The sequence below is a fragment of the Saccopteryx leptura genome, chromosome 1 (assembly GCF_036850995.1).
Source record: "Saccopteryx leptura isolate mSacLep1 chromosome 1, mSacLep1_pri_phased_curated, whole genome shotgun sequence".
Lineage (NCBI taxonomy): Eukaryota > Metazoa > Chordata > Mammalia > Chiroptera > Emballonuridae > Saccopteryx > Saccopteryx leptura.
The window spans coordinates 15603373-15615921 of record NC_089503.1 but is presented as its reverse complement, the minus strand read 5'-3'; the positions used below and the strand labels follow the sequence as shown (position 1 = coordinate 15615921).

At 36.4% G+C, this 12549-nt stretch overlaps 1 protein-coding gene across 2 annotated transcripts; it reads right to left on the bottom strand.

Annotated features, from left to right (window-relative positions):
• Window positions 1–2734: 2734 nt before the first annotated feature.
• On the bottom strand, window positions 2735–7918 carry LOC136388626 (olfactory receptor 5AP2-like). Of its 2 annotated transcripts, XM_066360448.1 has the most exons (3): window positions 7888–7918; window positions 5086–6002; window positions 2735–2945 (listed from the first exon to the last, which is right to left on the bottom strand). In XM_066360448.1, exons 2-3 carry the CDS (start codon window positions 5970–5972, stop codon window positions 2879–2881), a joined length of 954 nt encoding a protein of 317 aa, XP_066216545.1. In that variant the 5' UTR covers window positions 5973–6002; window positions 7888–7918; the 3' UTR covers window positions 2735–2878. The 2 variants fall into 2 exon arrangements, with proteins under 2 accessions (XP_066216545.1, XP_066216544.1); XM_066360447.1 differs by lacking the exon at window positions 2735–2945 and having other exon boundaries at window positions 5034–6002.
• Between the last annotated feature and the right edge of the window lie 4631 nt (window positions 7919–12549).

The window sequence follows — 12549 nt, the reverse complement described above, 5'->3', positions numbered from 1 at the left end:
AAAAGGAACCCTCATTCACTGTTGGTGGGACTGTAAAGTAGTACAACCATTATGGAGGAAAGTATGGTGGTTCCTCAAAAAACTGCAAATAGAACTACCTTATGACCCAGCAATCCCTCTACTGGGTATATACCCCAAAACCTCAGAAACATTGATACGTGAAGACACATGTAGCCCCATGTTCATTGCAGCACTGTTCACAGTGGCCAAGACATGGAAACAACCAAAAAGCCCTTCAATAGAAGACTGGATAAAGAAGATGTGGCACATATACACTATGGAATACTACTCAGCCATAAGAAACGATGACATCAGATCATTTACAGCAAAATGGTGGGATCTTGATAACATTATAAGGAGTGAAATAAGTAAATCAGAAAAAAACAAGAACTACATGATTCCATACATTGGTGGAACATTAAAAATGAGACTAAGAGACATGGACAAGAGTGTGGTGGTTACCAGGGGTGGGGGGAGGGAGGACAGGGGGAGAGTTAGGGGGAGGGGGAGGGGCACAGAGAACTAGATAGAGGGTGGCGAAGGACAATCTGACTTTGGGCGAGGGGTATGCAACATAATTTAATGACAAAATAACCTAGACATGTTTTCTTTGAATATATGTACCCTGATTTATTAATGTCATCCCATTACCATTAATAAAAATTTATTTAAAAAAAAAAAAAAAAAAAAAAGATTGTAGAACCCTGATTTTCTGACTCCTTCATGTGGGGTTTCCTTGTTTTACACAAAAATAATTACAGATTTGACCCTTCTTTTTTAAATATATAAATTTTTATTAATTTTAATGGGGTGACATCAATAAATCAGGGTACATATGTTCAAAGAAAACATGTCCAGGTTATCTTCTCATTAAGTTATGTTGCATACCCATCACCCAAAGTCAGATTGAACTTCGTCACCTTCTATCTAGTTTTCTTTGTGCCCCCCCCTCCCCCTTCCCTTTTCCCTTCCTCTCCTCCCCACTCCACCCCTTTTGTAACCACCACACTCTTGTCCTTGTCTCTTAGTCTTGTCCCACCTATATATGGAATCATGCAGTTCTTAGTTTTTTCTGATTTACTTATTTCACTCCATATAATGTTATCAAGATCCAACCATTTTGTTGTAAATGATCCGATGTCATCATTTCTTATGGCTGAGTAGTATTCCAGAGTGTATATGTGCCACATCTTCTTTATCCAGTCATCTACTGAAGGGCTTTATGGTTGTTTCCATGTCTTGGCCACTGTGAACAATGCTGATACATATGGTCAAATAATTTTCAATAAAGGAGCCAACAACACACAATGGAGAAAAGAAAGCCTCTTCGACAAATGGTGCTGGAAAAACTGGAAAGCCACAGGCAAAAGAATGAAACTTGACTACAGTTTGTCTCCTTGTACTAAAATTAATTCAAAATGGATCAAAGACCTAAATATAAGACCTGAAACAATGAAGATTTAACCCTTCTTTAAGCAGATGTCAGCTTTTACTCAGAAGAAAATTTGTCCTAAAGTAGTTATGTAGGTTTGTATTCAAGTATTTTCTGAAACACTTCAATATATGATAAAATTGTAATGATCATAAAATTTACAAAGAAGTCTTTTTCAGTAAGAAATACAACTAGCTCAATATTAACTGAGTAGGTAGACTAAATAAACTTAATTAGTATGTTTAGTTATGGAAGGGCAAAGAATCCATAATTTTTAGTATGGGATAAATCACTTGACTAGAAGTCTACACATAAGTAGTTGATATTTATTTATTTATGTAGCAAAGAAGAAGATTAGAAGGCACAGACTTTATCAAGATATCTGATACTAACTTAATTTTTATGCATTCTTATTTTAGTTTCCTAGAAAGTGATACTTACAGAATAAAGACATGAATTTCTTAGTTCAATTGCAATAACCAATTAATGTGTATCTGCTAAAAAAAATAATAATAACACCTAAAAGAAGCACAATGTTCTCATGACTCTTTTATACTGTTGATAACACAAGCTTGAGGAAAGAATCCACAAACTGCATCATAGAGGAAAACATCTAACTCATCTACTAATAGAGTTAACACCAGTGTTAACGTTCTAGTTGAGGTGGAAGCAGCATAAAGAATCACTGTCCAACCAAGGAGTTTGTAAATAAAATGAGTGGTGGATAGGCAAGAAATTTGGTTTTACTGAGGAAATGTATAGTGGATTGCAGTAGCTATTGTAGAGCAAGATTTCTCCTTACAACTCATAATCCTACCCTCATTACCAACATAACACACACACACACAAATACATGCAAACCCACATACATACACACTGAGGAGGAAAAAAAGAAGTTCTCTAATACAACTGAATAGTTCAGTGACAGAAAGAAACATCAAAGGATGATCTGATTAAAAATTCCTAACTGAGCTGGTCATGGTGGTTTGTCACACCACCAACATATAACTTGTTTAGTTATGAAAGATTCATCTTTGTCTTAAGCAAGCCCTGTTAATTGTTCCATGCAGCTCAGTTAATACACTTTTGAATGGCCAGAGTAATCCTCTTTTTAGAACCCTGGGATGTGTAAGCACCCTCAGAAAATTTTACTGAGTCATAGCTGACTTTCTTCCACTTTCATGTAATCTTCCTTATGTTTCCTCCTTAGATACAAATGTATAAATAAATTGCAAAGCTGTCATTCTCCAAAGCATTTGCGATCTTGCTTCCTGGCAATGTTGTCAGTTTGGCCAAAATCAACTCAAAAACTCTTATAAAAATCATCTATAGGTTTGGATGTTCTTAGTTGAAACACAATAAACAGTGGGGTCCTTTTAAGCAACAGTTCTCCTTTGGAAAGAGACAACCTTGACTGCAATGCAATTGTCCTAAAAGAAGGTAAGTTCAATACCAGGATGTGAAAAGTCTGTGGAAAAAGATAAGTGAACTCATAATCTGAGACAGGACATGAGAGAGAGAGTGAAAGAGAGAGAGACAGGCAGAGAGAGACAGAGAGACCTGGGGTCAGTGAGAATTCTAGGCCTATGTAAGTTTAGGTTAACTTTGTATTCTTTCATGGAAAAAGCCCTGCATACTATCACATTAAATGTTGAAATCACCACTTATGAAAATGATAAATAAACAACCCTGAAATACCACTTGTTTATTAAAATGTTTAGTTTCAAAGAAGATAAGACAGCTTGTTTTGAAAAAAATAAAACATTACCTAACAAATGACCCAACTAGGCATAAGAGAACTTTTCTAACGCCGACCTTTTGCAGTTGTGATTAGGGGGTCTTTCGCATTTTGGATGTCAGAAGCAAGCAACAGTTTGTTCCCATCACCATACATCTTCAAGTACAATGATTCCCTTTATTTATTTTTTTTTGAGATTTTATTTATTAACATTTAGAGAGACAAGAGAGAGAGAGAAAGTGAGGAAAGAAGCAGGAAGCACCAACTCATAGTAGTTTCTTCCTGTATGTGCCTTGACCAGGCAAGCCCAGGGTTTCAAACCAGCGACCTCAGAATTCTAGGTCAATGTTTTATACACTGTGTACCACAGGTCAATCTAGAATGATTCTTAATTTTAAAACTTTTTCTTTAGGACTATTATGGAATCATGGAGATATGAAAGTAGATGCTCTCAGTTTATTTTAGGAAACATTACACTCTGTCTTATTATTATCCCTAAAAAATTTATTAAAATTATAATATTTATAAAATCAAAGAGACATGTATGGGTTGCTTTGAGGGACAACGGAGGATCAGGAGAATCATAGAGGAGATACTATGTGTGCTGTATCTTAAAATATAAAGAAATCTTATGGAAAAAATGGTGAGATGGACAAGGATCATTTGATAAGCAAGAATATTACTTATTTTTAATATGCAATGTCTGAAAAGCAGAGTAAAGAAGGATTAAATGATATGATCTCATTTTTAAAAAAAAAAACATAGACAGTAACTGAAAGCAAAATTATTATTTAGTCTCTTTTAAGAACCTGCTTTTCTACCAGGACATACTGGTTTTTCAATGCCAAAGGGATCTGCTGAGATCACACCTAACATATTACATCCCATCCCAGCTAGTTTAAAATATTTTCTTTTGATATGTTAGTGGTCACCTTCTGTAAAGAAAGTCCAATCTTATTGGAGAAAGATCCCAGTTATGAAAATTCCAGTTAAACCATCAGAAAGCTTTAAACTTGTCCAATGAAATTGCAGCTAGCAGTAAAATAAATACATGTGCTTGTTTCCTAAGGCATTAAAGAAAAAATATCCAAGTGGCCCTAGCTCTTAAAGCTTAAACTGCATACACATTCAACAATCAAACAACGTGACACTTTATCTTCAAGAACTATCAAGAATACCTCTTTCTAAGCCCCAGAAACTTCTGCTCCATGGCCCTTGGTGTTTTGTTCTGTGATCCCCTTTATATTTACCCTGCAGTTTGTCCCCATTATTCCTTCAGTGACTTAGATTACTCCCCAGGTTAAAACACTTGACTTGGGTGAAAAATATGTGGTTCAGTGTACAGATGACGTATTATAGAATGGTACACCTGAAACTTAGATAATGTTATTAACCAACGTCACCTCAATAAATTTTAAAAAAAGCAACAAAATAAAATAACTTGACCTGGGTACTTCTTGCAGGATTAAAGTCTGACATTTCTTTCTACTCACCAAGGACAAGAGGCAGTCAGTCTCTAAACCTAGTTTTAGTCCTCTGAACATATTCTGGCTCAGCCTACACTCTATCAGCTGATCTCTGGCAGTGACACACACCACATCCAATCACAGAACATGTCAGTCTTTCTCTGTCCCACCTACTTTTATACTGGGCTTTATACCTCTGATAGGGCTATTGGGTCAGTTTCAAGCATGCACGTTCTGTGATATAAGTGGATTTTATACTGAGTAGTTATGTTCCCCATGATGCCTGGGACATTTGGTTCAACTTTACTATCAGAAAAAAACAAACAAGCAAAAAATGAAGTTAGATTTGGTCATTTCTACATTCCCTCACTGTGCTAACATCCCACATTTTGTAATTCTAAGTACCGAAGTAAAAGGACATGGTTTTAAACAGTTTACCAAAAGAAGTTCGGACCTCCTTGTTTCTCAGACTGTAGATGAGAGGATTTAACATGGGGATGACCACTGTATAAAACACAGACACCACTTTGTCTTGATCCATTGAGTAGCTGGCGCTGGGGCGCAGATACATGAACAGGATTGTACCAAAGAAGATGGTGACCACCATCAGGTGGGATGCACAGGTGGAGAAGGCTTTGTGCCTCCCCTCGGCGGAATGCATCCTCAGGATCGCAACAAGGATGTAGAGATAAGAAATGAGAATAGTCAGAAGGCAGCTCAGTTCGTTAAAACTGGCAAAAGCAAAAATGACAACCTCATTGACATGTGTGTCAGAACAGGAGAGTTTCAGGAGGGGTGGAGTGTCACAGAAAAAGTGGTTGATGACGTTTGAATGGCAGAACGGCAGTTGGAAGGTGAAACCAGTGTGAATGGAAGCATTCACAAAGCCTGCAAGATATGTGGCCAGCACCAGAAGGACATTCAGCTGGGGTGACATAGTGACTGTGTAAAGAAGAGGCTTGCAGATGGCCACATACCGGTCATAGGCCATCACAGCCAAGAGAAAGCCTTCAATGCCAGCAAAGGAACCAAAAAAGAAAAATTGTGTGGCACATTTATTAAATGAAATGACTGGGTTTTCCGCCCAGAAATTCACTAGCATATTAGGGGCAATGACAGAAGAATAACAGAAATCAACAAGGGACAAGTTACTGAGAAAAAAGTACATTGGAGTGTGGAGATGTGAGTCAATCTTGATTAATAAGATCATGCCAAGATTTCCCAACACTGTGATGGCATAGATGACTAAAAACACCACAAAAAGAAGACATTGTAGCTCTGGATGATCACGGAATCCCAGGAGAATAAATTCAGTCACTGTTGAATGGTTGCTCATACCTTTGTCTCAGAATGGATGATTCATTTGCTGGGATAAGAAAGAAATCAAAGAAACAAATTGCACAAAAAATACCAGGAAAATAAAATAGTGCATTCTCTACTATAAGGAAAATTGTTTCTAAACTGTCTTGAGAACATATGTATTAAACCTCTTTATTTTCTTATTATAGTAAACAAAAGTTTCCTTAAGTAAACTCAATAACCTATTTTATTTAAAATTTATTGTGTGTGTGCGTTTGTGTGTGTGTGTGTGTGTGTGTGTGAAGTCTCTGAGGGTTGACCCCTATTTGTCCATATTCTATGCCACCTCCCAACTTTCCTCTTCCCTTGATCCTTCTGTTTCACCATCTGTCATCCAATTCTTTTGCATTCTCATTTGCAACTAAAAATATAATACAGTTGAATATACTTGCTGTATCCAATTCTGTTTTTTTCCTGCTTTCCGTTAAGCCCACTGAAACCAGGCTTTAACCACGTTATTCTACAGAAACTGCTCTTGTCTAAGTCATCAGAAATCTTTCTGTTGCCAAACCCAGCGGTCTGTTATCAGTCCTCACCTTTTCCATCTATCAATAACATTTGACAGAGTTCATTACTACTCTTAGAGTTTCTTCTCCTATCTTCCAGAACACCAGACTTTGAGTTTTCCTCCTACCATATGGGTTGTTCCTTCTCAGTCTTCTTTGCTAGTTCAACCTCTCCTCTCTGAGTCTTAAGATTGGAGTAGCTCAGAGATCAGTCCTGATTCTCCTTCCTTTTCTGTGTACGCTCTACCTTGGTTGTCTTATTCAGTCTCATGGCTTTAAATATCATCTGTATAGTCACAATAGCTGAATTTATAATATATTTCCAGTCCTGACTGCTTTTCCAAACTCCAGATTTATAATCAACTTCTTACTCACATATCTATAGTAATATTGAATAACAATTCAACATGAACCAAAACTGAATGCACGTTCTCCCTTTGTTTGCTCCAAGGATAGCATTCCCTACCTCAAGTCAGTGACAACTCTATACTTCCATTTGTTCAAATAAATACCAAAAAAAAATTTAAAGATTGATCACTTTTTCACAAATTCCATAACCATTCTATTAGGTAGTTCTTTTGGCTCTATTTTCAAAAGATCTGTATCAATAAGTCAGTTACCTCCTACGACCTTCATTCCTACCACCAAAACCCACGCCAACATTATCTTTCATCTAGATTATTGCAATAGTCCTTTAACTAATCTTTCTGTCTCCAAAATGAACTAAATTCTTCCCTGTAAATAACAACTTTTAAAAGTTTGTAGCCATTTTAAGTTTGCAGATCTCTGTTATATATATACACAAACATATATTGCATGTGTTACAAATATATGAATTGACATAAACAGTTATATTTTCTCTGATATATATGATTGTATATGTGTTTGTGTATCCTTTATATATGCACATATTCCTTACTCTTCCTTTATATATGTATATATAATATATAATATGTAATATATATGATGTAGGCTGAAATTTATAAACATTTTCCCAATCTGTACATATAAGAACATAAAATTATTTTATTTAGTGCTCTGCAGAAGGCATTAAATATGCCAGGAGTTTCGGCACTCTTTCTACACAAAATTAAATATCACTGTTTTGCACACACATATATATACACTATGATATACATGTATACATATATTCATGTGTGTATGTGTATGGATTTTTAAATATTCTGTAAAATTCTTATCTGTTATTAATGATCCTAAAATTCTCTCTTCAAAAAATATTTACATTACTTTAGTTGGTAACAATAAAGTCTGTGCTTCAGACATATTACAGTTGAGATGTTTAGTCTTAATTACTTGACTGTTTTTTTTAGTCCTCTTGGAGATTTCCTGTATCTGAACACTTTGAGATAAATTAAATCATCTTACCTTTTATCCTTAAGAAATAGTCACTGGAAATAGTGGTGTATATTAGTTTACTTTCATTTAATTTTAAAAATAATTTTGAAGGAATACGAATTTTCTGTACCCTACTATGAATTTTATAGTTTCGATGAAAAAGTAAGTGGAATAAAGGACTCAAGTTATGTTGGAATTAAGTAACAAATTTAACGAAGAGTAGAAAATGCTGCTACTGACTCTGAGGCAGAGGGTCAACCTTTTTAAGGTTGGGAGCATTCTCATGAGATTCAGTCTCTACAAAAGTCTAAGGCTAGAAACATGCTGATTCAAAATTAAAACATGCATTTATTTTCCACTGAGATAATTAAACCACATTCTCCCCAGTGAATCACGTGTACCCTGGGGCAGTCAGAAGTGCAAAAGCTACTTGTGATCCTGAGATTCCATTGAACACAAGAAATCAAATGGTACAGATCTTGCCTCCAAACTTCAGAATTACACTCAAAATATGACCGCTACTCATGTCTGCCAGAATATGGCTGTTTTTGCATTCATTAATTGATCCATTTAATAAAATGTAGTGAATTTGTTTTATAGAAAAGACAATATCCTTGGTACTGGAAGTCAACAAATTCAGTCTTGTCCCTTGCTCATGCAGCTTGCAGTTGTGGAAGAACAGCTTCTATGGGATGATGTGAAAGAATGAACTCCAAATCTCATTTATGACCATCAAGGTTTATGTGACCTACTGCTCCTGTCTGACTTCAGTTCTTTTCCTTCTATTATTATTTGCTCACTCGGGTCCACATATATTTCTCTCCTTACTATTCCTTTAGCAAAGCAAGCAGAATCTTGCCTCAAGGACTTTGTATTTACTGTAACATACATAGAATGTTCTTTCACAGACATTCACCTTATTTTGGTGAGACATTATCTTAATTTTGGTACTGATCAAATGTTATTACCACAAGGAGCTCTTCTCTGATTCCACCATTCCATATTCTATTGCCTGTTTTAATAGTCCTCAGAGTGCCTCTTATATCCATGTCAAACACATGTGTCACCTGTGCATACATGCACACAGATTAGGTATGGACAATAAAGTCTCTCATTCTTGAATATAAATCTCATGAGATCTGTGTCTTCTAACATGCTATATCTCCATTACATGTTATATTTTAGGGTTTTTTCATTAATAAATTTTTTTATTAATTTTAATTTATTGTGTTTGCATAGGTTCTAGTGTCCCATTTTTTTATTATTATTTATTTTACAGAGACAGAGAGAGAGTCAGAGAGAGGGATAGACAGGGACAGACAGGAACGGAGAGAGATGAGAAGCATCAATCATCAGTTTTTCGTTGCGCTTTGCGACACCTTAGTTGTTCATTGATTGCTTTCTCATATGTGCCTTGACCATGGGCCTTCAGCAGACCAAGTAACCCCTGGCTGGAGCCAGCAACCTTGGGTCCAAGCTGGTGAGCTTTTGCTCAAACCAGATGATCCTGCGTTCAAGCTGGTGACCTCGGGGTCTCGAACCTGGGTCCTTCCGCATCCCAGTCCGACGCTCTATCCACTGTGCCACCGCCTGGTCAGGCTCTAGTGTCCCATTTTTATTTTATTTTTTATTTTATTTTTTTTTTCATTTTTCTGAAGCTGGAAACAGGGAGAGACAGTCAGACAGACTCCCGCATGCGCCCGACCGGGATCCACCCGGCACGCCCACCATGGGGCGGCGCTCTGCCCACCAGGGGGCGATGCTCTGCCCATCCTGGGCGTCGCCATATTGGCGACCAGAGCCACTCTAGCGCCTGGGGCAGAGGCCGAGGAGCCATCCCCAGCGCCCGGGCCATCTTTGCTCCAATGGAGCCTTGGCTGCGGGAGGGGAAGAGAGAGACAGAGAGGAAAGCGCGGCGGAGGGGTGGAGAAGCAAATGGGCGCTTCTCCTGTGTGCCCTGGCCGGGAATCGAACCCGGGTCCTCCGCACGCTAGGCCGACGCTCTACCGCTGAGCCAACCGGCCAGGGCTAGTGTCCCATTTTTAAACAGCTTTATTGATGTATGCATATGTTCAAATTCATCATATTTTAGAAGTATGTTGTTTAATTTCCACATTTTTGTGGGTTTGTAAACTTTTTTTTCACAGTTGAATTCTAGTTTCAAAGCTTTATGATCAGAGAATACGCTTGGTATAATTTCAATCTTTATGAATTTGTTGATGTTATTTTTGTGGGCCAACATATGGTCAATTCTTGCGAATGATTCTTGTACACTGGAGAAAAATGTAGACTCTGGTGCTTTGGGATGAAATGTCCTGTAGATGTCTATCATATCCAATTTTTCTAGTGTTTTGTTTAAGGCCGATATTTCTTTATTGATTTTCTGTTTGGATGAACAATCTAGAGCTGTCAGCAGTGTATAGAGGTCTCCAAGTATGACTGTATTTTTGTCAGTTTTTATTTTTAAGTTAGTTTCTAGCTGTTGCATAGACTTTGGTGCTCCTTGGTTTGGTGCATATATATTAAGAAGTGTTTGTCTTCTTGATTCAATGTTCCCTTTATCATTATGAAATGACTATCTTTGTCTCTGATTACCTTTGCTATCTTGCAGTCAGCATTGTTAGATATGAGTATGGCTACAGTTGCTTTTCTTTCGATGTTATTTGCTTTTGCGAATCGTTTTGCAACCTTTCACTTTGAATTTGTTTTTATCCTTACAACTTAGATGTGTTTCTTGAAGGCAGCATACAGTTGGAATTTCTTTTTTAGTCCATTCTGCTACTAGGTGTCTTTTTATTGGTGAGTTCAATCCATTTACATTTAGTGTAATTGTTGGCACTTGAGGGTTTTCTATTGCCATTTTATTTATTGCTTTCTGATAGCTTTGTATCTTGTTTGGTTCTTCTCTTTTGTTTTTTTATCATTTGTTTTTGTTTGGTTATATTCCATAATTTTTTCCTCTCTTTCTTATTTTTTTAAGCCATGTGTTTCTGTTGTGATTTTTTCAGGGGTGGTTATCATTGAGTAATAGAAAGGATACATATCATGTTCTTTCTAGTACATTATACTGGGGGACAAAATTTTTGTTGCATCCACAAAAATACTTGTTCTTACCTAATTCGAGTGTGCTGATCTCAAATCTGACATTAGTTTTTGTCTGTAAGCTACAGTTTTTTTGCAATTCCAGGTTTTAAGTTTTCATCTTATTGTAAAATTTTCAACATTTAGTTTAACATAATGAAGTAGAATGTTTTCTTGGGCATCATCTTTGTGAAAATATAATAATTTATATACTGCAGTAAATACATTAATACACTAAAAGATATGATTGCATCAAAATTTGTCTACAATTTTGAAATGGAACATATTAAAACACTCATTTTAATCATAAAATTTGCACAAAACTTATTTAAATTCTATTCAGGCAAAAATTTGCATTTATATCTCTTGCGTTTGTCTACTTGTTGAGGACAATCTCGTTTGATGTTCCAGCAGTAGTCTGCCATCATTTAGAGCTGTCAAGAAATAGCCGCCATTCTTTTGGACTGTAAGTGGTAACACCTAGCTGGCTGAGAAGACTACTGATATCATGACAGTAAACAAAGTGTTCATCTTTGGGAAAAAAGTCCACAAAAATTTGTTCATGCTTCCTGAAATGGGATACTTTAGGTGACCAGTGAAGTACATTCTTTTCTTGAAGCCTGGAGGCTAATAACTCAGCTGTTTTCTTTGATAGGCCCAAATCTCTTACTAAGTCATCCAATTCAGGTTGGCTAAACTGCTGAGGGGTTAATGACTGCTTGGCATCAGAAGAAGACCCTTCAGATTCTACAACCACTTTCTCATGCATGTTATCAAAATACACTTGATCATGACCATGTTCACTTTCTTCACCTTTAGAAGAAATAAAAACATTGAAAACTGGAACTGGGAGTGTCTCAGAGTGTGGAATAGGTCATATTGCTGAAGGAATATTAGGCTATGCAATCATATGTCGTTTTTTCTTGCCGATGACCTTTGTATGGATCAGACAGAAATAACAGTCACTGCTGTGGTCCTTAGGTTCACGCCAAACCATGGGAATACCAAAAGGCATTTCTTTGTGTTTTCCTTTTGTCCAGTCATGAAGCATTTACTCACAATTATGACACACAATATGAAAAGCCCAATTCTTGTCTTGATCGCCAAGGGGAACTAAAAAATAGGCAATATATGCACATGTCCCAAATGATGAAATATTGCACCTTTGACGTTGAAGTGTGTAACAGCCACATATATAACAGAATGTGTCAGGATTATTCTTACATTTGCACCTACTTGAAGAAGCCATGATTCAATCTTAAAACAAAAAAGGGTGTTTTTCTCAGATAATAATTTTTTACATTTAAAAACAACTATTATTATGTAAAAGTGATGTTTGTAAAACATTAATTGCCTTGTGGTTATGTTCAATCCAAGAGTCGTTGCCCTTTAACTCTAATTTAAAAACCAATGTGTGCCATTAACTATAACAAAAAGAAATTAAAATTGCATAAAAACTAGAGCATGCACCAAAAATCAGATTTCAGATTTGGAATCAGCGATGCAGAAATATATAGAAAAAGTTCTAAAACCTCATGCAACAAAAAAATGACAAAAAAAATTGTTTCCCAGTGTTATCTCATGAGTGCTTCTGCACTCCATCCTTCTTTG

Bases quoted from the DNA above. Each gene is read 5' to 3' on its own strand.
- LOC136388626 (XM_066360448.1), bottom strand. From the start codon at position 5,972: ATGAGCAACCATTCAACAGTGACTGAATTTATTCTCCTGGGATTCCGT. The intron at 2,946-5,085 runs AACTTCTTTTGG...TCACTCTCTCTC, and splicing joins CTGAGAAACAAGGAGGTCCG to TCATGTCCTGTCTCAGATTA.